Consider the following 22,972-nt stretch of genomic DNA (forward strand, 5'->3'; position numbering starts at 1 on the left):
CAGAGAAAGAGGACTCTCACATACTGGTAGTGACAGTATAAACTGGTAGAACCACTTTTGAGAGGAATTTGGCCTCTCACATTCCTCAAATTACCTGCAGAAGTAAATACTCTACCTCTCAGCAATTCCATTTCCTGGTTTGAGTCCTAGGAAAAACTTTTCCATAGATTCACAAGAGCACATTTGAAGCAGTGTTCCTTGTAGGACTGTTTGTAGTGTTCAAAAATTGCAAGCACCTGATAACATAAATGAAATACTGCAGAGGAGCTAGGAGCTACAGTGAATGAAATAGAACTATATGTATTGACAATAATAAATTCAAAAATATTCATGGTAATGAAGTACCAAATTTAAGAGAGTGTTGTCAGAGGTTAGAGGGTCAGGGAGGAGTAGCTGGGGGACTTTAGGTGCTTCAAAAGCAAAAATATTAACATTTGCTAAAACTGGATGATGGATACAGTGGTGTTCTCTATACCAGGCTATTCAATTGAACTTTCTGTGTTGATAGAAATCTTCTGTAACTGCACTGTCTGATATGGCAGCACTTGAAATCTGGCCAGTGTGACTGAGGGATTGAATTTTTAATTTTATTAAATTTGAATTTAAATCCCCACTTGTGTCTGGTGCTGCTGTGTTGCTCTGTGCTTTTTAGTTAATACTGATCAAAACATACATTTTTTTTTTAAACATCTTTACTGGAGTATAATTGCTTTACAATAGTGTCTTAGTTTCTGCTGTATAACAAAGTGAGTCAGCTCTACGTATACATATATCCCCATATCCCCTCCCTCTTGTGTCTCCCCGCCACCATCCCTATCCCACCCCTCTAGGTGGTCACAAAGCAAGAAGCTGATCTCCCTGTGCTATGAGCTGCTTCCCACTAGCTATCTATTTTACACTTGGTAGTGTATATATGTCCATGACACTTTCTCACTTCGTCCCAGCTTCCCCTTCCCCTTCGCTGTGTCCTCAAGTCCATTCTCTATGTCTGTGTCTTTATTCCTGTCCCACTCCTAGGTTCTTCAGAACCATTTTTTTCTTTTTTTAGATTCCATGTATATGTGTTCGCATATGGTATTTGTTTTTCTCTTTCTGACTTACTCTACTCTGTATGACAGACTCTAGGTCCATCCACCTCACTAAAATAGCTCAATTTTGTTTCTTTTTATGGCTGAGTAATATTCCATTGTGTATACATGCCAGATCTTCTTTATCCATTCATCTGTCGATGGACACTTAGGTTGCTTCCAAGACATGGTTGTTGTAAATAGTGCTGCAATGAACATTGTGGTCCATGACTCTCTTTGAATTATGGTTTCCTCAGGGTATATGCCCAGTAGTGGGATTGCTGGGTCATATGGTAGTACTATTTTTAGTTTTTTAAGGAACCTCCATACTGTTCTCCATAGTGGCTGTATCAATTTACATTCCCACCAACAGTGCAAGAGGGTTCCCTTTTCTCCACACCCTCTCCAGCATTTATTGTTTGTAGATTTTTTGATGATGGCCATTCTGACTGGTGTGAGGTGATACCTCATTGTAGTTTTGATTTGCATTTCTCTAATGATTCGTGATGTTGAGCATCCTTTCATGTGTTTGTTGACAATCTGTATATCTTCTTTGGAGAAATGTCTGTTTAGGTCTTCTGCCCATTTTTGGATTGGGTTGTTTGTTTTTTTGATATTGAGCTACATGAGCTGCTTGTAAATTTTGGAGATTAATCCTTTGTCAGTTGCTTCATTTGCAAATATTTTCTCCCATTCTAAGGGTTGTCTTTTCATCTTGCTTATGGTTTCCTTTGCTGTGCAAAAGCTTTTAAGTTTAATTAAGTCCCATTTATTTTTTTTTTGTTTTTATTTCCATTTCTCTAGGAGGTGGGTCAAAATGGATCTTGCTGTGATTTATGCCATAGAATGTTCTGCCTATGTTTTCCTCTAAGAGTTTTATCGTGTCTAGCCTTACATTTAGGTCTTTAATCCATTTTGAGTTTATTTTTGTATACGGTGTTAGGGAGTGTTCTAATTTCATTCTTTTACGTGTAGCTGTCGAGTTTTCCCAGCACCACTTATTGAAGGGGCTGTCTTTTCTCCATTGTATATTCTTGTCTCCTTTATCAAAGATAAGGTGACCATATGTGCGTGGGTTTATCTCTGGGCTTTCTATCCTGTTCCATTGATCTATATTTCTGTTTTTGTGCCCGTACCATACTGTCTTGATTACTGTAGCTTTGTAGTATAGTCTGAAGTCAGGGAGCCTGATTTCTCCAGCTCCATTTTTCTTTCTCAAGATTGCTGTGACTATTAGGGGTCTTTTGTGTTTCCATACAAATTGTGAAATTTTTTGTTCTAGTTCTGTGAAAAATGCCATTGGTAGTTTGGTATGGATTGCATTGCATCTGTAGATTACCTTGGGTAGTATAGTCATTTTCACAGTGTTGATTCTTCCAATCCAAGAACATGGTATTTCTCTCCATCTGTTTGTATCATCTTTAATTTCCTTCACCAGTGTTTTATAGTTTTCTGCATACAGGTCTTTTGTATCCTTAGGTAGGTTTATTTCTAGGTATTTTATTCTTTTTGTTGCAGTGGTAAATGGGAGTGTTTCCTTAATTTCTCTTTCAGATTTTTCATCATTAGTGTATAGGAATGCAAGCGATTTCATTGGCTAGCTCTAGTAGTTTTCTGGTAGCATCTTTAGGATTCTCTATGTTTAGTATCATGCCATCTGCAAACAGTGACAGTTTTACTTCTTCTTTTCCAATTTGGATTCCTTTTGTTTCTTTATCTTCTCTGATTGCTGTGGCTAAAACATCCAAAACTATGCTGAATAATAGTGGTAAGAGTGAGCAACCTTGTCGTGTTCCTGATCTTAGTGGAAATGGTTTCAGGTTTTCACCTTTGAGAATGATGTTGGCTGTGGGTTTGTCATTCATGGCCTCTATTTTGTTGAGGTAAGTTTCCTCTATGCCCACTTTCTGAAGGGTTTTTATCATAAATGGGTGTTGAATTTTATCAAAAGATTTTTCTACGTCTATTGAGATGATCATATGGTTTTTATCCTTCAATTTGTTAACATGGTGTATCACATTGATTGATTTGCGTATATTGAAGAATCCTTGCATTCCTGGGATAAACCCCACTTGATCATGGTGTATGATCCTTTTAATGTGCTATTGGATTCTGTTTGCTAGTATTTTGTTGAGGATTTTTGCATCTATATTGATCAGTGACATTGGCCTGTAGTTTTCTTTTTTTGTGACATCTTAGTCTGTTATCAGGGTGATGGTGGCCTCGTAGAATGAGTTTGGGAGTGTTTCTCCCTCTGCTATATTTTGGAAGAGTTTGAGAAGGATAGGTGTTAGCTCTTCTCTAAATGTTTGATAGAATTCGCTTGTGTAGCCATCTGGTCCTGGGCTTTTGTTTGTTGGAAGATTTTTAATCACAATTTCAATTTCAGTGCTTGTGATTGGTCTATTTATTTTTTCTGTTTCTTCCTGGTTCAGTCTTGGAAGGTTGTGTTTTTCTAAGAATTTGTCCATTTCTTCCAGGTTTTCCATTTTATTGGCATATAGTTGCTTCTAGTAGTCCTTCATGATCCTTTGTATTTCTGCAGTGTCAGTTGTTACTTCTCCTTTTTCATTTCTAATTCTGTTGGTTTGTCTTTTCCCTTTTTTTCTTGTTGAGCCTGGCAATGTTTTATCAATTTTGTTTATCTTCTCGATGAATCAGCTTTTAGTTTTATTGATCTTCGCTATTGTTTCCTTCATTTCTTTTTCATTTATTTGTGATCTGATCTTTATGATTTTTTTCCTTCTGCTAACTTTGAGGGTTTTTTGTTCTTCTTTCTCTAATTGCTTTAGGTGTAAGTTTAGGTTGTTTACTTGAGATGTTTCTTGTTTCTTGAGGTAGGATTGTATTGCTATAAACTTCCCTCTTAGAACTGCTTTTGTTGCATCCCATAGGTTTTGGGTCATTGTGTTTTCATTGTCATTTGTTTCTAGGTATTTTTTGATTTCCTCTTTGATCTCTTCAGTGATCTCTTGGTTATTTAGTAGTGTATTGTTTAGCCTCCATACATATCTTTTTAAAAGGAGGTGCTCAATGGCTTAGTAATTCTGCTTCCTAACAAACTCTTGCCGAAGTGCTTGTGAAGTCACTAAGTACCACACACTGGGTAACGTATAACAGGGATTTTACAGATATTTTTGTTTTCAAAATCTGTGTAATTCCTGACTTTAGGTAATTAATGGCCAGATACTACAAGTATGGAGAGTAAGGACTCCCTGGTTTCTGAGTTTAATGTAGTGAGATTTTGGATAATGAGGGTAAGGATCTATATTGTAACACTGATTTTAATAGGGAAAAACCTGGAAATAACCTAAATTTCCGTAATAGAAGAGTGGATAAAAAAATGTGACCTGTTGACACAAGACTGTACCGTGCTTGGATGGAATGAATTAGAGGTGATTTTCAGCTATTTAACTGTCATGGCATCAAAATCATCCAGTAAAAATGGCTGTTGTCCATATAGTCCTTTGTCCTCTGCTGTACCTTAATTGCCAAACCATGAGGAGGTCCTGGAGGAGTGGCTTAGGGCAGCACCTATTTACTAACTAGTATAGAAGCAGTTCATTAAAAAAACAACTAGTACTGTTAGACCTTGGCGTATGTGGTAAACATAATTCTTCTTATATATATATATATCAATATAGAGGAGTTGCAAAGACGTATTGAGGGAAAAAATTAGGATGCAAACAAATACTTAAGTGTATCAGTTTACTAGTGCTGCCATAACACACTGGGTGGCTTAAAACAACAGAAATTGCTTGTTACCGTTGTGGAGACTAGAAGTCCAAAAGCAAGGTGTCGGCAGGACCATACTCTCTCTGAAGGATGTAGGGGAGTGATTCCTTGCCTCTTTCTCGCCTCTGGTCGTCATTCCTTGGTGTTCTTTGGCTTACAGCTGCAACCAGCCTCTGCATTGGTCTCACATGGCCTTTTCTCATGTACCTGTCTGTCTCTCCTCCTTCTCTTATAAGAACACCAGTCATATAGGATTTAGGGCCCACCCTAATCCAGTGTAATGTCATCTTAACTTGATTGTGTCTACAAAGACCCTATTTCCAAATAAGGTCACATTCACAGGTTTTGGGTGACATGAATTTGGAGGACACTATTCAACCTGATACAGTATAATACTGTTTATGTAAAGTAGAAAATATACAAAGGAATGCTGGTTTTTGGTTGTGTGTGTGTGTTTGTGTGTATACATACAAAGTATTTGAAATGGACGGGAAAGATATATACTGAACTCAAGATAGTGGTTGTCCCTCTTTGGGGGAGTAAAATGAGATTTTCATCTTAAAAAATAAAACATTAACATTAACGTTAAATGTTAATGTTAAAATGTTAATGTCATTTGTGGGAGTATGGAAGTTCATTATTCTTTGTGCTTTTCTATATATATTTAATTTTTTAAAGAGTTGATATTATATAATATGTTACTGTATAATATTCTAGCCTTTGTAACATATGGAAGAGATATATTCAATAAAAACAAATCCTATGGGGGGAAGAAGCTGAAAAGAAGACCTAGAACCACAAACAATTCTCATATACTTTTTGAAAAGGAAGATATTTTCAAATCCTTGAGGAGTTCCCTTCTACGTGTTTGAGTTATTTTGGTGTAAAATGTTAAATGTATATAATGTGTAATCAAGATGATAACAGTCTACAGCTATTAAACTGTATGGATGTTGAATGCAAGAGATGAGGAATTGTTTTTATAAGAACCAAATAAATAGGTCAAGAACTACAGCCAGGTTACCAATAAAATTTTCTGTATGCTGCCTAGTATGCATTAATGTCTCCTGGGAAGCTGTGTGAGCTCTATAGCTAGTTGTTTTTAATTTTTCTTAAACACTACCAGAATTTCCAGATAATGACTTATTTTTCACAGGAAGAAAAGACAAACCTTTATGTAAATGCCAGATTGGATTTCTGATTTTCATAGTAGCATCATAAGTTTACTATGTGGATACTCATTAAATATTTGTTGAATGTTAAATGAATAAGACTACTTTTATTCAAAACACTTCTTCCATCCAGTTACATAGTAGACACACACAAGTAAACGTTAAGAACCAATGACCTTGGTTTCAAATAAGGTGGCTTATGATAATTTATTTCTAAACACAGGAGCCAAGAGAGAGGAGAAACCAAACTATGCTCAAGTGTGTGTATGCTCAAGTGTGACCTTTTGAAAGACAGAGACTCCTCTCACTAGTAAAGTTGCCTAATGAGTGTCCTGGGTTAGTATTCCCTTGGAGACTTAGAGCAGTGGCCTTAACCTTGTTGGTCTTTACACTTAAAAATAGTTTAGGACACCAAATAATGACTTTATGTGTATTATTGTTCTCTACATTTACTGTATTGGAAATTAAAACTGACATATTTTTAAAATATTTGATTAGTTCATTTAGAAATAATTATTATGATAATAAACCCCATTACATGTTAGCATCAGTAACATATTTTTATGAAAGTAACTATTTTCCACAAACAAAAGTTTAGCAAGAAAGTGGCATTGTTTAACATTTTTGCCTTAGATTCTCATGTCTCCTTCTGTATTAAATTTGTTGTGCTATTAGACATGTTATGTAGCCTCTGGAAAGCTGAACTATACACTCACGAGAGAATGAGAGTGGAAAGTAATGTCTTGGTATTATTGTGAAAATAGTTTTGACCTTGAGAATGCTCCAGAAATGTCTCAGGGACCCCTAGAGGTCCCAGGACCACATTTTGAGAACTGCAGCCTTAGAGAGCAAATCAGAGGGACTGAGCATTGCATCATTCCTTTATAAAGATTCAACTGGCAAATCTCATTGTTCTGAGTATTTTCAGCTACTATCATTTGTTTTACACATAGGCTGTCTCTTCTAGTTGATTAAGGTCGTTATTAGTCATGAATAAATGGAAATGCTTAAAGTGTTACATTTTCTACTTCGCAAACAGTACTCAACTACCATGTATTGGGCATTTGTACATGCCATCCTCCGAGTGGAGCCTCCGGCACAGGTCAGGGTTGTATTATTTGTAATGGCGGATTCTAGGTGACATGGGTCTCTTGTCAAAGAGTTGAACTGCGTAAAAACCTGTTGTGGAGGCACTTATGGGCACTTACATGAAGTTGAAGACAGTATTTCTTTACTTTTTAATGCTTATCTGCTTCCATGCCCCCTTTCTCATTTTTAATATTGTTTGGAATTTGCAGGGAGGCAGACTTAGCAGAGAAATATTTATTTTATCTTAGCAAAGAATTAAGGTCAACCATATTATTTAGATTTAATTATATTTTCCTCATTTCATGAATTATAATTGTGGGTTTTGGGGGGGGGGGGTTGTTGTTGTTTAGTAGTCCATATTTTCCTTCCTTGACTTTATCTGGCTGTTATTGTTTTGTTGTTGTCATTACGGTGGTGAGGAGGGGCAGCTAAGCACTTACATGTGTGGTGGTTTGTTTTTTCCCCAGACATAGTACATGGGGGGTTCATGCTGAGTCTTTGCATACTTAAAAGTCTTCACTTTTCTGTATCCTTGTGTGGTAGCTTCTCTAGATATAGAATTCTAGAATGATAATCTATTCCTCAAAAATTTGTAGACATTGTTCTGTTGTTCTTCAGATATATAGTGTTCAAGATGAGAAATCTTATGTTAGTCTACCTTTCTTTCTTTTGGTGATAACATGTTTCTTCTCTCTAGAAGCCAATAGATTTTGGCATGTTTCTTCTGTCTAGAAGCCAATGGATTTTCTCATATACTGTTGATTCAGAAATCTTATCAGACTAAATTTTGATTTTTTTTCAATATTTTTGCTTAAAGTGTTGCAAGTTTCTCTTTCCCTCAAAGAAATTTTCTGTTACTAATTTTTCTTTTTAAAAAAAATTTTTTTTAATAAATTTATTTATTTTATTTATTTATTATTTTTGGCTGTGTTGGGTCTTCGTTGCTGCATGCAGGCTTTCTCTAGTTGGCGGTGAGTGTGGGCTCCTCTTTGTTGCAGTGTGCAGGCTTCTCACTGCGGTGGCTTCTCTTGTTGCGGAGCATGGGCTCTCGGTGCGTGGCCTTCAGTAGTTGTGGCTCATGGGCTCTAGAGCGCAGCCTCAGTAGTTGTGGCTCACAGGCCTAGGTGCTCTGTGGCATGTGGGATCTTCCCGGACCAGGGCTCGAACCAGTGTCCCCTGCATTGGCAGGCGGATTCTTAACCACTGTGCCACCAGGGAAGCCCTATTACTAATTTTTCTCTTTTGCTTCTACAGTTCTCCCTTGGTATCGGCGGGAGGTTGGTTCCAGGACCCGCCGTGGATACCCAAACCCACAGATTGTCAAGTCCCATAGTTGGCCCTCGGTATCTGCGGATGCAACCTGCGGATACGGAGGGCTGACTGTATACTTACTGAAAAAAATATCCACATATAAATGGACCCATGCAGTTCAAACCCATGTTGTTCAAGGGTCGATTTTAGTCTATTCCTTCTGGAACTCTTATTAGGTATATACTGAATCTCCACTTTTCTCTTATATTTTGTCTTTTTGCCTTATACTGCTGTTGTCTGAGGGAACGTCTCAGTTTTGTGTTTCACATCCCAAGTTCTATTTTCCATAGCGCCCATTCTGCTAATTTCTCTCTCTTTTCTTTTTTTAAAAAATTTTATTTTATTTATTTGTCTGCGTTGGGTCTTCGTTGCTGCACACGGGCTTTCTCTAGTTGTGGCGAGTGGGAGTTACTCTTCGTTGCGGTACATGGGCTTCTCATTTCAGTGGCTTCTCTTGTTGTGGAGCATGGGCTCTAGGCACATGGGCTTCAGTAATTGCGGCACACGGGGTCAGTAGTTGTGGGTCACGGGCTCTAGAGCGCAGGCTCAGTAGTTGTGGCGCCCGGGCTTAGTTGCTCCACAGCATGTGGGATCTTCCTGGACCAGGGCTCGAACCCGTGTCCCCTGCATTGGCAGGCGGATTCTTAACCACTGCGCCACCAGAGAAGCCCTCCTCTCTCTCTTTTAAGTCTCAGTCATCATATTTTTAATCTTCAGTAGCCTTTCTTCATTCTGTGATTCTCATTTTTCATAGTAGCCTGTTCTTATTTTATGGATACAGTATTCTGTCAACTCTCACCAAAGATACTAATTAGAATTTCAAAAACTTTTCCCTAGCCTCTTAAATTATCTTTGTTTAATTGGGGGTCTGTTTGTTCTGCTTGTTTAGTTTCACATTTATTCATTTTCTTATTATTTGTTTATTTAATAAACTTTTAATTATGAACACATTAAATGTAAACATAATTGGAAAAAATAGTATAATGAATCCCCATGGATTCATCAACATTCTTCTGTTCTCATTTCATCTACCCACCCCACCCCCTCTGCCTTTTATATTTTGGCTAAAATCTATTTTTTTAATCTTGTAAATCATATATATATATATAAAATTTCATTTGTGGATATTTAAGCATGTCACTTTGATAAATATAGGCATAAAAAAATAAACATAATACCATTATCACATCCAACAAAACCAACGATATTTTATTTTATTTTATTTATTTTTTTAAATAAATTTATTTTATTTATTTATTTTTGGCTGCATTATGTCTTTGTTGCTGTGCAGGCTTTCCCTAGTTTCGACGAGCAGGGGCTACTCTTCGTTGCGGTGCCCGCGGCCTTCTCATTGCGGTGGCTTCTTGTGTTGCAGAGCACGGGCTCTAGGTGCGCGGGCTTCAGTAGTTATGGCACGTGGGCTCAGCATTTGTGGCTCGCGGGCTCTAGAGCACAGGCTCAGTAATTGTGGCTCACGGGCTCTAGAGTGCAGGCTCAGTAGTTGTGGCGCACAGGCTTAGTTCCTCCGCGGCATGTGGGATCTTCCCAGACCAGGGATTGAACCTGTGTCCCCTGCATTGGCAGGCAGATTCTTAACCACTGCGCCACCAGGGAAGCCCAACAATATTTTTTAAATACCTACTAATATTTAGTTTTCTCTCAATTATCTTTAAAATGTCTTCCTTGAGTTGGTTGGTTTGAATGAGTTTCCAAAGCATTTAGTTCTTGACTATTATCTGTAACAGTCTCTTCCTCTCCCACCTTATTACACCATTTATTTTTTGTAGAAACTGACTTATTTGTTTAGTAGAATTTCATACATTTGGCTTTGGCTGATTATATCATTGTGTTATTTATCATGTTCTTCTGTCCTCTGTATTTCATATATGCTGGCAATTAGAACAGAGGCTTGATTAGATTCACCATATCTTTTTCAGTGTTGGATTTCTCTACTTTTTGGTGGCTTCTTGTCCATTCATAGTTATAAATGAAAGTCTAGATTCACTTATTTTAAAAGGTGGTGAGACCCCCTTTGGAAGGTGTGAATGATGGAGGTCTCCTGTGCTCTACAGGGGGGCTTATCTTCTCAGTGGAGAGGGCGGGAATCAGCCAGAAGTCTTGTCCTTTTTCAGGCATGGATGGAAAGAATGTGGCTCATTGGCTTCATGCGTCAAGGAGAAAAGAAGTAGGGTGACCTCGATGGAAGAGAACGAGGAGTTCTGGTGCCAGATGAGCCTGTTGGTTTTTGTGCATTTTGCCTCCTTCTTTGTGGCAACCCAGCCTTGGCTGCTGTGCTGCCCAGTTTTTCTGTCTCTGATGCCCATGTTACAAGTCTGTGGAACTCGCCAACTGAAGCTAGACAGTTTTTGCTTACCAAGGCCTGGAGGTGAACACCAGAGCTGGAGCAGAGCATGGGCGCATCTCTTCTTGAAGATCTTGGCTTATTTGCATTCTTGGCCCCTCCTTGACCCAAGGGTAGAGATTTTCTGTGGTTGTTACGATAGCTCCATTTTTTCAAGAGACTCCTCGGTTTTCTTATTTTTGCTTTCAAACTACTGACCTCTGATGGTTTTTCTGTCAGACATGTTCTATGTGCCATACCTTTTAAAATATAGCTCCTTTTTGTCTACTAATGATAGCATCGTCTGTTTTTTTTTTCTTTTATATTTAAGAAGGAAGAAGAAGAAAAATACATCAGCACAGTTTCACTATCTTGAACTGAAATTCTCACAGTTTACTTTTATATACTGTTTAACTCACCTTCAGAGCAAAGCCACAGCTTGTCAGAAATTGTAGACATGGATAATCCCTTTTTCCCTAAAGCAATCATATTTACTTAAACTTTTCTTCCCTATTACAGATGTTAAAAAATATTACTTGGTATTCAGAACGGGTTTTAACTGAAATTTCACTGGGGAGTCTCCTGATACTGGTTGTAATAAGAACTATTCAGTACAACATGACAAGGACACGAGTAAGTATTCCGTAGCTATTTTTCTACCTTTATACATACAGTACGATGAAGACTATAGTTTAAAGCAATCTCAATATTTAGAGTGCTAACGTTCTCATGGAATATGGTGGAAAAATATAGACCAACATATAGTTACTGTATTATGATCCTAAGGTAATGTTTAAAGTGTCTGCTTCTTAATATTTCATAGGTGGTATGATCAGAGATATTTTACATGTAATAGAAAATAAGCAGTGGAGCACATTTAGGTAAAAGATGTTGTATGTCTTTGCTGGACTGATAAAACTGATTTACCTTTTAAAAGTAGCAACAGCAAACTGTAAGAAGATACAAGCACAAGAAAATATGAATTCAGATGGGAAAGAAATGGAGAAAAAGAGAATACTTTAAAGAGTAAAAGGAAAATTTCAACTAGATTGTATTTGCTATGCCTGGGAGCAAATTTCAGTTCCAGTCACTAGAGAAGCAATGTACAGAATTCATAGCTTAGAGAAGTGGTCAAATTTACTGCACCATTTTCAGTTATGCCCCTCTGGGAAGCTAACATAGATTAGCCTTTCCACAGTCTTTTATCTGAAACTCTTGGAGCCACATATGTTTTAGCACGGAGAATTTTTTGATTTTAGGAAGATAATTATAGTTTGTGTGCTACACTATACGTAACCATGAGGTTCTGGAGCCGCGCACTGTAACTAAACATTAATATTTCTGCAGCAAAATAGTTCAGTATTCTCCAGGGTGGGCTTAATGAAGACCATAAATAGCATCATTATCTTTTGAGCCAGATGTTGGTTCCAAACTAGCGGTGAAAAAACTTTGGATTTTCAGTGCTTTATGGATTTTGGAATTAGAGAAAACAGACTGTGGATCTGCACTTTCTAAAATCAGTGACAATTGAGTTTACATTTGCTTCTAGTTAACCTTGCTTAAAATGTCGAAAAGACTCGATGTATGTTTTAAACTTGCTGTTTTCTGACAGGACAAGTACCTTCACACAAATTGTTTGGCAGCTTTAGCAAATATGTCGGCACAGTTTCGTTCTCTCCATCAGTATGCTGCCCAGAGGATCATCAGGTAAATATGAGCTTTAAAAGAAATGCTGATTTTTGCCTTTTAGCTGGCCTATTGAAAAGGATACTGTGGTGGTCCCTTTTAAAATGCTATCTGCAAGGAATATCACATTTTCCTACTTATTTTTTATCACCTTCTTGTCTGGCTGAAAATACCTTGTTCTGCTTTGTTTTCTAACCCAAGGTTTTCTATCAAAGTTAATTGTATTTGCTTTCAACCTTTTTATAAAATCTAGTTTTAAGATTTGTGTGTTAGCCTTTTACAGCAGAGCAGGTCTATGTCTTAGTAATGCAAACTAAATCTTAATTCACTTATTTGCTGAGCATTTTATAGAGCATCACTCTACCCTTTTCAAAAGCAGTTATCTGTTTTAGAGAATTCTTTCCATGGCAGTTAACCGTTGTATTAGTTTCCCAATGCTGCTGTAACAAATTACCACAAATTAATGGCTTAAAGCAACACAAATTTATTATACAATTCTGTAGGTTAGAAGTTCAGCAGGGGTCTTACCAGGCTAGAATCAAGATGTCAGTAGGGCTGCATTCCCTTCTGGAGGCTCTAGAGGAGAGTCTCTTTCCTTGCCTTTTCCAGCTGCTAGAAGCTGCCCGCATTCCTTGGCTCATGGCCCCTTCCTTTCCTTTCAAAGCCAGCAACAGTGGGTTGTTGAGTTCTCCTCACGTCTTATCACTCTGACTTCCTCTTCTACTGTGAGGATCCTTGTGAATGCCTTGGCCCTACCTGAGTAATCCAGGATGATCTACGCATTTCAAGGTCCTTAGCTGAATCACAACCACAGCAGAGTCCCGTCTGCCATGTAAGGTAACATATTCATAGGTTCATGGAAGTGAGGATGTGGATATTTTGGGGGAGCCATTATTCTGCCTGTCAGAACATCACCAGAAACTGCCGTCCCTTACCTGTTCTTTGCCAAAGGCACACACAATCTTTAAGGTTAGGAAAGCTAATTAACAAATGAATGAATGACTGTCATTTGCAGGATTTAACAACTATGGTTACTTTCTGGTCTTCAGGTGAGCGCTCAGTATTGCCCTAGCAGCTCTCAAGTAGAACATTCTTTATGTAGTCAGTGACATTAGATCGTTTCTTTTAATTCTTGCTTTTGGGGCAATGCAGCTCTGATAATTAGTTGTTGTCTTCCAGCCATTGGTGGTTATCACAGCTCCATATCACTTTTAAACTCTGATCTCACTTTCCATCCTTTGGTTAGAGACATTTATTGACCTGGGCTCATTTTTAACAATCAGTTAGAATTAACTTACGTTCTTAGTCTGTTTATTTATCCTCAGAATTTAGCACAGGATATTTTCCTTTGACTCACTGTTTACTTTAATCATATATGATTTTGGATTTGTTTGTTTATTTGTTTGTACTTGAGAGATTGTCCAGTTGACTGACTTTGGACTAACTCGGACTTCATGATTGAAAGTAAACATGGTGTCTCCTCATACCTCAGATTCCTCCAGGTGTTCTGAAGAGCCTTTAGTTTCTAAAAATTGACCTTTGTCACCATGCTTTATTTCAGCGTGACAGATGTAATGATATCTGTGCTGCTTCATGTTCTATTTTTCTTTGTGTGTATGTGGAGTTTTATAATGGTTTTAGGAAGATTTCATAACAAAATTTTCCTCAACTGATATATAAACATTTGGACTGTTCAATATGAAAATGCCAGATGAACTGGTTCAGAATTTAAGTTCTGATAAAATGATTCAAGTAAGATTAAATAAAAATTTTCTAGGTGTCAGAGTTGGAAAAAATGCAAATAAAGCATTGTGCCCAATTTTCTGTGATGACTGAAGTAGAAAACCAATAGTATTTGGAGAAATAAGAAATGTGATTTGGATTTGTGATTTGAGACTATTTAGATCAAGTTTATCATCATTAAGGAATAATGCTTTACTTCAATTTTATTGGAGCTTTTTTTTTTTTAATACATTTATTTATTTATTTATTTTTGGCTGTGTTGGGTCTTCGTTTCTGTGCGTGGGCTTCCTCTCGTTGCGGCGAGCAGGGGCCACTCTTCATCGCGGTGTGCGGGCCTCTCACTATCGTGGCCTCTCTTGTTGCGGAGCACAGGCTCCAGACGCGCTCAGTAGTTGTGGCTCACGGGCCCAGTTGCTCTGCGGCATGTGGGATCTTCCCAGACCAGGCCTCGAACCCGTGTCCCCTACATTGGCAGGTGGATTCTCAACCACTGCACCACCAGGGAAGCCCTATTGGAGCTTTATTTAGCATTTAGTGAGGAACTGTGTTATGCAGTGCAGGGGATATCAAAATTAGTTATAAAAATTCCTACCCTTACATAGCTTGTAATTCAATAGCCGAGATAAGGCAAAGACCAACATATGTCATACCTAGCAGAATGTAGTAAATATTAGAATGAAAGAAAAATTCCTGTGGTGAGGGCAAGTGGTTGGTTCAGAGAATGGTGAGGTCACATCTCATTGAGAAATCAGGCAAGGTGAGTAGAGAGAGACGGCTCTAGAGACTGGCCTGACAGGGGAAAGCATCAACCAAACAAACCAAAACAAAACAAGAGGGGGTGTGGTGAGAGAGCATGGTTTATATTTAGAAAATAACCAGTCCATTCAGTTGGCATGTTGTGGACCAGTACAGGGATTATAGGAGAGAAGCCTGAAAGAACCAGCTGGGGCCTCCTTGTGGAGGGGCTAAGCTGTTAGATCTACAGTTTAGGATAATGGAAAGAATAGAAAGAAAAGAAGGTGTCACCTTTTCTACCGACAAAAAAGATGTCAGTGAATGAGTTGTAAATGGATTTGAAAAGAAATACTTTAATGTAAATGCCTGGAGTTACCAGCTTCAGCAGATGATATTGGTCTGTTGTTTGTCACACTGAGGGCCGTGCAGTTCGCAAAGTTCCCCAGTACTGCTGGTGCTTCTGGTCCAAGCGCCACAGTGGAGTAGCCAGTGTGGACCAGAGCATCGCATCATGCAGGAGGGAGCTTGTTAGAAATGCAGAGCGTTGGCCTGGTTTCAGATCCGCTGAATCAGAATCTTCCATTTTAACAAGATCCCTGAAAGATTTGTACATGCATTAAAGTTGAGAAAGTACTTTGAGTTTGGGCCTGGAAATCAAGATTAATAAACACTTAGAAAACACTCGTGTTGAATTGGAAGTGGGGACCCGCGTTTTTGTATCGTGAGGAAACTCATTTTCTACTAAATGTTTGTGTTTAGGGTATAAAATTGTAAAGTATAATAAGGAATGCATAACCAAAAACTGTTTAGATACACAGAAGATTTATTATAGCAGCACAACTCAAGATTCACCAGATGCTCTAGTAACTCCTTCAAATGAGAAGTAATTAGTTTTCATATACACGGTTTTCTAAATCCTTTTTTAGGAAGAGACTACACAATTTTGTAGCTGTCATTTGCAAAACTTAGAGGAGCCAATATTTCATGTGATCTTCAACAAAATGCAAAACAGAGTAACATGTTTCATTGCTGTGCAAGTAGGATGTGAATAAAGCTTTAAAAAGTCTTCTTAGTTGGACATAAATGTATGGAATGATTTCATATGGTGTCTAAGCTGTTGTTTCATATTAAATGACACTGTGTCTTCCACAAACTCTTGGTATTCTAGAAAAATCACAGACATACGTGATATAGGTTTTGCTCACCTATGAAAATTTTTGAATATGCTGTAAGCATGGATATTTGATATGATCATTATTTGGGATTATAGGGCTATTAATTCAGTTAAAACATTTATGTGGAGTAGATTATATGCAAGGGATTGTTGTGAGTTACAAATATATCATCACTTACTTCCTGCCCTTAAGACTTTCCCTATTGCTTGTTTTACCCTCCCCCCCCCACACCCCCCTCACTGGCTCCTTCCTCTGGCTCCTCCTTCACCTTTGGCTTAACAGGTACTTATACTTTTCTCCAGTATTTCATCCTAGATTGTTTTTCTCATCTTTGCTCATTTTCCTTGCTAGTTCATATCTATGCCTGTAACTTCACCTACTCTACAAGAGCACAGACCTGAGTTTGGGATCCCAGCTTCAAAACTGACTAGCTATGGAATTTTGGAGAAGTTACTTAACTACTCTGTACAGCGATTTCCCCATCTGTAAAATGGGGCAGCAATAGTTGCTGTCTCAATGAATAGGATGAAGATTAAGCAAATTAATATTTGAAAAGGGCCTGGCACATAACGTTAACGATATAAGTGTTGACCCCTTGAAACCTAACTGCTAACCTCACTACCTGGATATCCCACACTTACCTCAAACTTTTATTACGTTTAAAACAGAACTCGTTTTTATTTTTATTTATTTATTTTTAATATTTATTTATTTTCTTTTTATTAGGGTCTCAGTTGTGGCACGCAGGATCTTTCTTGAGGCATGTGGGATCTTTCATTGCTGCGCTTGGGCTTCTCTCTAGTTGCGGCATGTGGGTTTTCTCTCTGTAGTTGTGGCACGTGGGCTCCAGGGCACGTGGGGTCTGTAGTTTGCGGCACGTGGGCTCTAGTTGATGCGTGCGAGCTCAGTAGTTGGGGCATGCGAGCTTTTTTGCCCCATGGCATGTAGGATCTTAGTTCCCCGACCAGGGATCGAACCCCTGTCCCCTGCATTGGAAGGCAGATTCTTTACCACTGGACCACAGGGAGGTCCCCGGAACTTGTTTTTATTTATTTATTTTAAAATACATTTATTTATTTATTTATTTATGGCTGCTCTGGGTCTTCGTTGCTGCCTGCGGGCTTTCTCTAGTTGCAGTGAGTGGGGGTACTCTTCGTTACGGTGCACAGGCTTCTCATTGCGGTGGCTTCTCTTGTTGCGGAGCTCGGGCTCTCGGCGCATGGGCTTCAGTAGTTGTGGCATGCGGGCTTAGTAGTTGTGGCTCACAGGCTCTAGAGCTCAGGCTCAGTAGTTGTGGTGCACGGGCTTAGTTGCTCCGCGGCATGTGGGATCTTCCCGGACCAGGGCTCCAACCCATGTCCCCTGCATTGGCAGGAGGACTCTTAACCACTGCGCCACCAGGGAAGTCCCCGGAACTCGTTCTTAAACGTGCTCTTCCTGTTAAATTCCCTATCCTAGGTAATGACTCTCACTACAGCCATCTAAATTGCCAAGTCAGAAACTTACAAGTAATTCTGTGCCATTTTTTTCCTTCCCCTCAAATGCTCTATCTGACTGGGCCCTGGTGTTCTAACTCTACCATTGTAACTTGCATTCATACCCTGTTTCTGTCTCCACTACTGCTGCGTGAGTTCACGTGTTCATCATCTTCACCCAAAACTATGTCTTTAGTCAGCCTAGTCCTTTTGCCTCCCTCCCTGCCCCTCTACAGTCGACCCCTGGACTGCTCCATTCATTCGAGAAGCAAATCTGATCCGTTTTGTATTGCTTCCTATGCTTAAAATCATTAAATGCCTTCCTGTTGCCAGCAGGTTAAAATTCAACCTCCTGAAAGCTGTGGCTCTCAAACATGGGTGGTTTTGCCCCCAGGGGACAGGAGTCAAGGTGGTTTATTTGTGTTTTTTTTTATTTTGGGGTTTTTTTTTTTTTTTTGCTGTTTTGTTTTTGTTTTTTCTGTTGGCGCAACTGGGGAGGAGGTTGCTACTGACATCTAGTGGGTAGAGGCCAGAGATATTGCTAAATATCCTGTAATACACAGGACAGCAAAGAATTATCCAGCCCCAAGTGTCGTCGTGCTGGGGCTGAGGAGCCTTGTCTTAGAGTGGGCCTTGTCTGCCCAGCTGGCTCTCCTCAGCTCCTCCGTGGCAGTCCAGGAGTCCCACAGCCAGTTTCTGGCCCAGGGGCTAGTTTCTGGGGTAGGAGCAGAGAGGATAGGGCAGGGAAAAGAAGAATATCACATGTTAGAAATATGGATTCTCTCAGAGAAGGTGTCAGGAAGAGAGAACTTCAGAGTCTTGCCCTGGCCAGTGTAGTTGCTTGTGACACACTGGCCTTGCCTGAAGTTTTAAGTCTCGTTGCTCAAGCAGAGTAGTAATTACTGGAGATAAAAGATTTGTCTTAGATTTCTCTGCATCACTTTACTAGAGTAGCTGTTAGTAGGTACACAAGAGAATTTTAATAAATACCTAGCCACTGATTCTTAGAAGATGGGCGGGCATCTGGGATTTAAGCTTAGTTGTGGCACCCATCATTCTGAGACTTAACCTAAATTGATTCATCCCATTTTGCAGATATCTGCTGCTGCTTGAAACTAGTGAAGTTGATGACAGTGTACATTACGGAAAGCTTTATGGTCTTTCAAACTTCCTGAGAATAAAATAATAAAAAACACAGATTTTAATTAAAGCTATTTAATTACAGTGCTGGTTTTGTTTTTTGTTTTTGTTTTTTTTGGTAAAATCTAATCATGTAATTTAAGAACTTTTAAATACTTCAATTCATAATTTATGCTTACACCTTTTCTAACTGTTAACAGCCACTAGTAGTGAACATATACTCTTCAGATTTTAACCATGTTCACTGCTGTCCATCTTGTCTTTGTCTAGCCCCAGGCTGGAAGTTTATGTAAGGTGCCTTGTTCTGCTCTGCACATATAATGGTACATATTGTGGTCACCCAGCCTTTTTCTGAAGACTACAAAAACACAGTTTGCCTTATTTAACTCTGGGTGGTTAATTCCTCTATTTTGGACAAATATAGATGTTTCAGAATGTCCCATGGAATCAAAGAAAGTTGGACAATTTGCTTTTAATTAATACCTCCTAGTGTTAGCTTACCACATCAGGCTTCCTCACTTTTGTCCCCACTGAGTGAAGTCTTCAGGAGTTGATTTTTTTTCTGAACCGAATAATACATTGAACCGAAAACATACAAGAGAATGTTAAGAAGCAAAATGGCCTGTTTGTTGTTGGGATACATTTATATTATACAATGTAAAATATTCAGATATAGTAACATGTCTGGTTATTTCTCTTGTTTGAGAAATAACCAGTATTTGAGAAATATTGGTTATTTCTTGGTTTTGATGTTTCAGAAATACTGTCTTATTTTAAAAATAAGGTCCATTTAATGATAAATTCATACCTATCACCTTTAGTGTTTCATCACTTCTCTCTCTTTTGTTACATTTAAGACTGGTAAAAGTCTGGAGGCTTGTATAATTTAAGGTGTTGGTGTTGCACAGCTGACAGGTGGCTATGGAGACACTTGGCTGACAAGTTTGTCCAGATGAAAAGCCCATGCCTATTCCACTGCACTGTCATGGAAAGACTGGCAGGACGTTATTAATGAGAGTAATTCACTGCCATGGGACAATCAATCCAAACTCTCTGGGGTTTTCTGAAACAGATGGTTCTCTGCAATCTAGGGTAGCCAAACCCTTGTTGATTATTCAGTTTGCTGCCCCCCACCCCTCATTCCAACTTCCTTCCAGTATAGCTAAACCCCTAAAGTTATAGTAGCAAAGACTGGGTCTTTCTTTCTTTCTTTCCTCCCTCCCTCCATTCCTTCCTTCCTTCCTTCCTTCCTTCCTTCCTTCCTTTTCTCTCTCTTTCTTTCTTGAACTGACTAGTTGAGAAAGGTATGGATGTGTCAGGTATTGCAAAACAAAGTATATGGGTATTTTCCTGGAAAATAAACATGGAAAAAAGGACAAGAACTGTATATATTTCAGCCCGAAACTTAATATTTTTCTTACATCTAATCCTTGATTTTACATTTTTTTTAACTTTTTGCCAGAATTTACTTACTTATTTATTTAATAAATAAATTTATTTATTTATTTATTTTTGGCTGCGTTGGGTCTTCGTTGCTGCGCGCGGGCTTTTCTCTGGTTGCGGCGAGGGGGGGCTACTCTTCATTGCAGTGCACGGGCTTCTCATTGCGGTGGCTTCTCTTGTTGCGGAGCATGGGCTCTAGGCACGCGGGCTTCAGTAGTTGTGGCTCATGGGCTCAGTAGTTGTGGCTTGCGGTCTCTAGAGCGCAGGCAGTAGTTGTGGCTCACGGGCTTAGTTGCTCCGCGGCATGTGGGATCTTCCCAGACCAGGGCTTGAACCCATGTCCCCTACATTGGCAGGCGGGTTCTTAACCACTGCGCTACCAGGGAAGTCCCTGATGTTAGATTTTATTTTTAATTCAATAAGTACTTATTGAGCTTTTGCTGTAAGCATACCACTGCCAAAGTCCTCTTTAGTTTATTTGTTTACATTTTAATTTCAGAAAAATGCCATTCATTGTATCTAGAAATTAACTGTTATAGTCATGTTGGTTTTAGTTTTTAAAAGTTAATTCAATTTCAACCTCGTATCATTTTCTGATTTCATTGTAGTTACGAAATTGTTTCTTTTTTTTTTTTTAACGTTTTTATTGGAGTATAATTGCTTTACAATGGTGTGTTAGTTTCTGCTTTATAACGAAGTGAATCAGTTATACATATACATATATCCCCATATCTCTTCCCTCTTGCATCTCCCTCCCTCCCACCCTCCCTATCCCACCCTTCTAGCTGGTCACAAAGCACCGAGCTGATCTCCCTGTGCTATGCGACTGCTTCCCGCTAACTATCTATTTTACATTTGGTAGTGTATATATGTCAATGCTACTCTCTCACTTCGTCCCAGCTTACCCTTCCCCCTCCCTGTGTCCTCAAGTCCATTCTCTAGTAGGTCTGTGTCTTTATTCCCGTCTTGCCCCTAAGTTCTTCATGACCATTTTTTTTTGTTTTTTTTTAGATTCCATATATATGTGTTAGCATATGGCATTTGTTTTTCTCTTTCTGACTTACTTCACTCTGTATGACAGACTGTAGGTCTACCCACCTCACTACAAATAACTCAATTTTGTTCCTTTTTATGGCTGAGTAATATTCCATTGTATATACGTGCCACATCTTTTTTATCCATTCTTCTGTCGATGGACACTTAGGTTGCTTCCATGTCCTGGCTATTGTAGAGCTGCAGTGAACATTGTGTTACATGACTCTTTTTGAATTATGGTTTTCTCAGGGTATATGCCCAGTAGTGGGATTGCTGGGTCATATGGTAGTTCTATTTTTAGTTTTTTAAGGAACCTCCATACTGTTCTCCATAGTGGCTGTATCAGTTTACATTCCCACCAACAGTATATGAGGGTTCCCTTTTCTCCACACCCTCTCCAGCATTTATTGTTTGGAGATTTTTTGATGATGGCCATTCTGACTGGTGTGAGATGATATCGCATTCTAGTTTTGATTTGCATTTCTCTAATGATTAATGATGTTGAGCATTCTTTCATGTGTTTATTGGCCATCTGTATATCTTCTTTGGAGAAACGTCTGTTTAGGTCTTCTGCCCATTTTTGGATTGGGTTGTTTGTTTTTTTGATATTGAGCTGCATGAACTGCTTGTAAATTTTGGAGATTTATCCTTTGTCAGCTGCTTCATTTGCAAATATTTTCTCCCATTCTGAGGGTTGTCTTTTCATCTTGTTTATGGTTTCCTTTGCTGTGCAAAAGCTTTTAAGTTTCATTAGGTCCCATTTGTGTATTTTTGTTTTTATTTCCATTTCTTTAGGAGGTGGGTCAAAAAGGATCTTGCTGTGATTTATGTCACAGAGTGTTCTGCCTATGTTTTCCTCTAAGAGTTTTATAGTGTCTGGCCTTACATTTAGGTCTTTAATCCATTTTGAGTTTATTTTTGTGTATGGTGTTAGGGAGTGTTCTAATTTCATTCTTTTCCATGTAGCTGTCCAGTTTTCCCAGCACCACTTATTGAAGGGGCTGTCTTTTCTCCATTGTATATTCTTGCCTCCTTTATCAAAGATAAGGAGACCATATGTGCATGGGTTTATCTCTGGGCTTTCTATCCTGTTCCATTGATCTATATTTCTGTTTTTGTGCCAGTACCATACTGTCTTGATTACTGTAGCTTTGTAGTATAGTCTGAAGTCAGGGAGCCTGATTCCTCCAGCTCTGTTTTTCTTTCTCAAGATTGCTTTGGCTATTCAGGGTCTTTTGTGTTTCCATACAAATTGTGAAATTTTTTGTTCTAGTTCTGTGAAAAATGCCATTGGTAGTTTGGTATGGATTGCATTGCATCTGTAGATTACCTTGGGTAGTATAGTCATTTTCACAGTGTTGATTCTTCCAATCCAAGAACGTGGTATATCTCTCCATCTGTTTGTATCATCTTTTCTTTCATCAGTGTCTTATAATTTTCTGCATACAGGTCTTTTGTCTCCTTAGGTAGGTTTATTCCTAGGTATTTTATTCTTTGTGTTGCAGTGGTAAATGGGAGTGTTTTCTTAATTTCACTTTCAGATTTTTCATCATTCGTGTATAGGAACGCAAGAGATTTCTGTGCATTAATTTTGTATCCTGCTACTTTACCAAATTCATTGATTAGCTCTAGTAGTTTTCTGGTAACATCTTTAGGATTCTCTATGTATAGTATCATGTCATCTGCAAACAGTGACAGCTTTACTTCTTGTTTTCCGATTTGGATTCCTTTTATCTCTTTTTCTTCTCTGATTGCTGTGGCTAAAACTTCCAAAACTATGTTGAATAATAGTGGTGAGAGTGGACAACCTTGTCTTGTTCCTTAT

The 22,972-nt window shown here is 38.6% G+C and overlaps 1 protein-coding gene across 5 annotated transcripts in view; it reads left to right on the top strand.

Moving 5' to 3' along the window:
• Positions 1-22,972, top strand: part of DYM (dymeclin) — a 387,454-nt gene that overhangs the window by 162,421 nt on the left and 202,061 nt on the right. For all 5 annotated transcript variants that reach the window (XM_082416575.1, XM_082416571.1, XM_082416573.1 and 2 more), the window contains exons 12-13: positions 11,235-11,348; positions 12,328-12,422. In XM_082416575.1, the coding sequence (XP_082272701.1) occupies positions 11,235-11,348; positions 12,328-12,422 (209 nt within the window). The remainder of the gene's footprint in view (positions 1-11,234; positions 11,349-12,327; positions 12,423-22,972) is intronic.

This window comes from Balaenoptera physalus (assembly GCF_965194825.1).
Source record: "Balaenoptera physalus genome assembly, chromosome: 12".
Classification (NCBI taxonomy): Eukaryota; Metazoa; Chordata; class Mammalia; order Artiodactyla; family Balaenopteridae; genus Balaenoptera; species Balaenoptera physalus.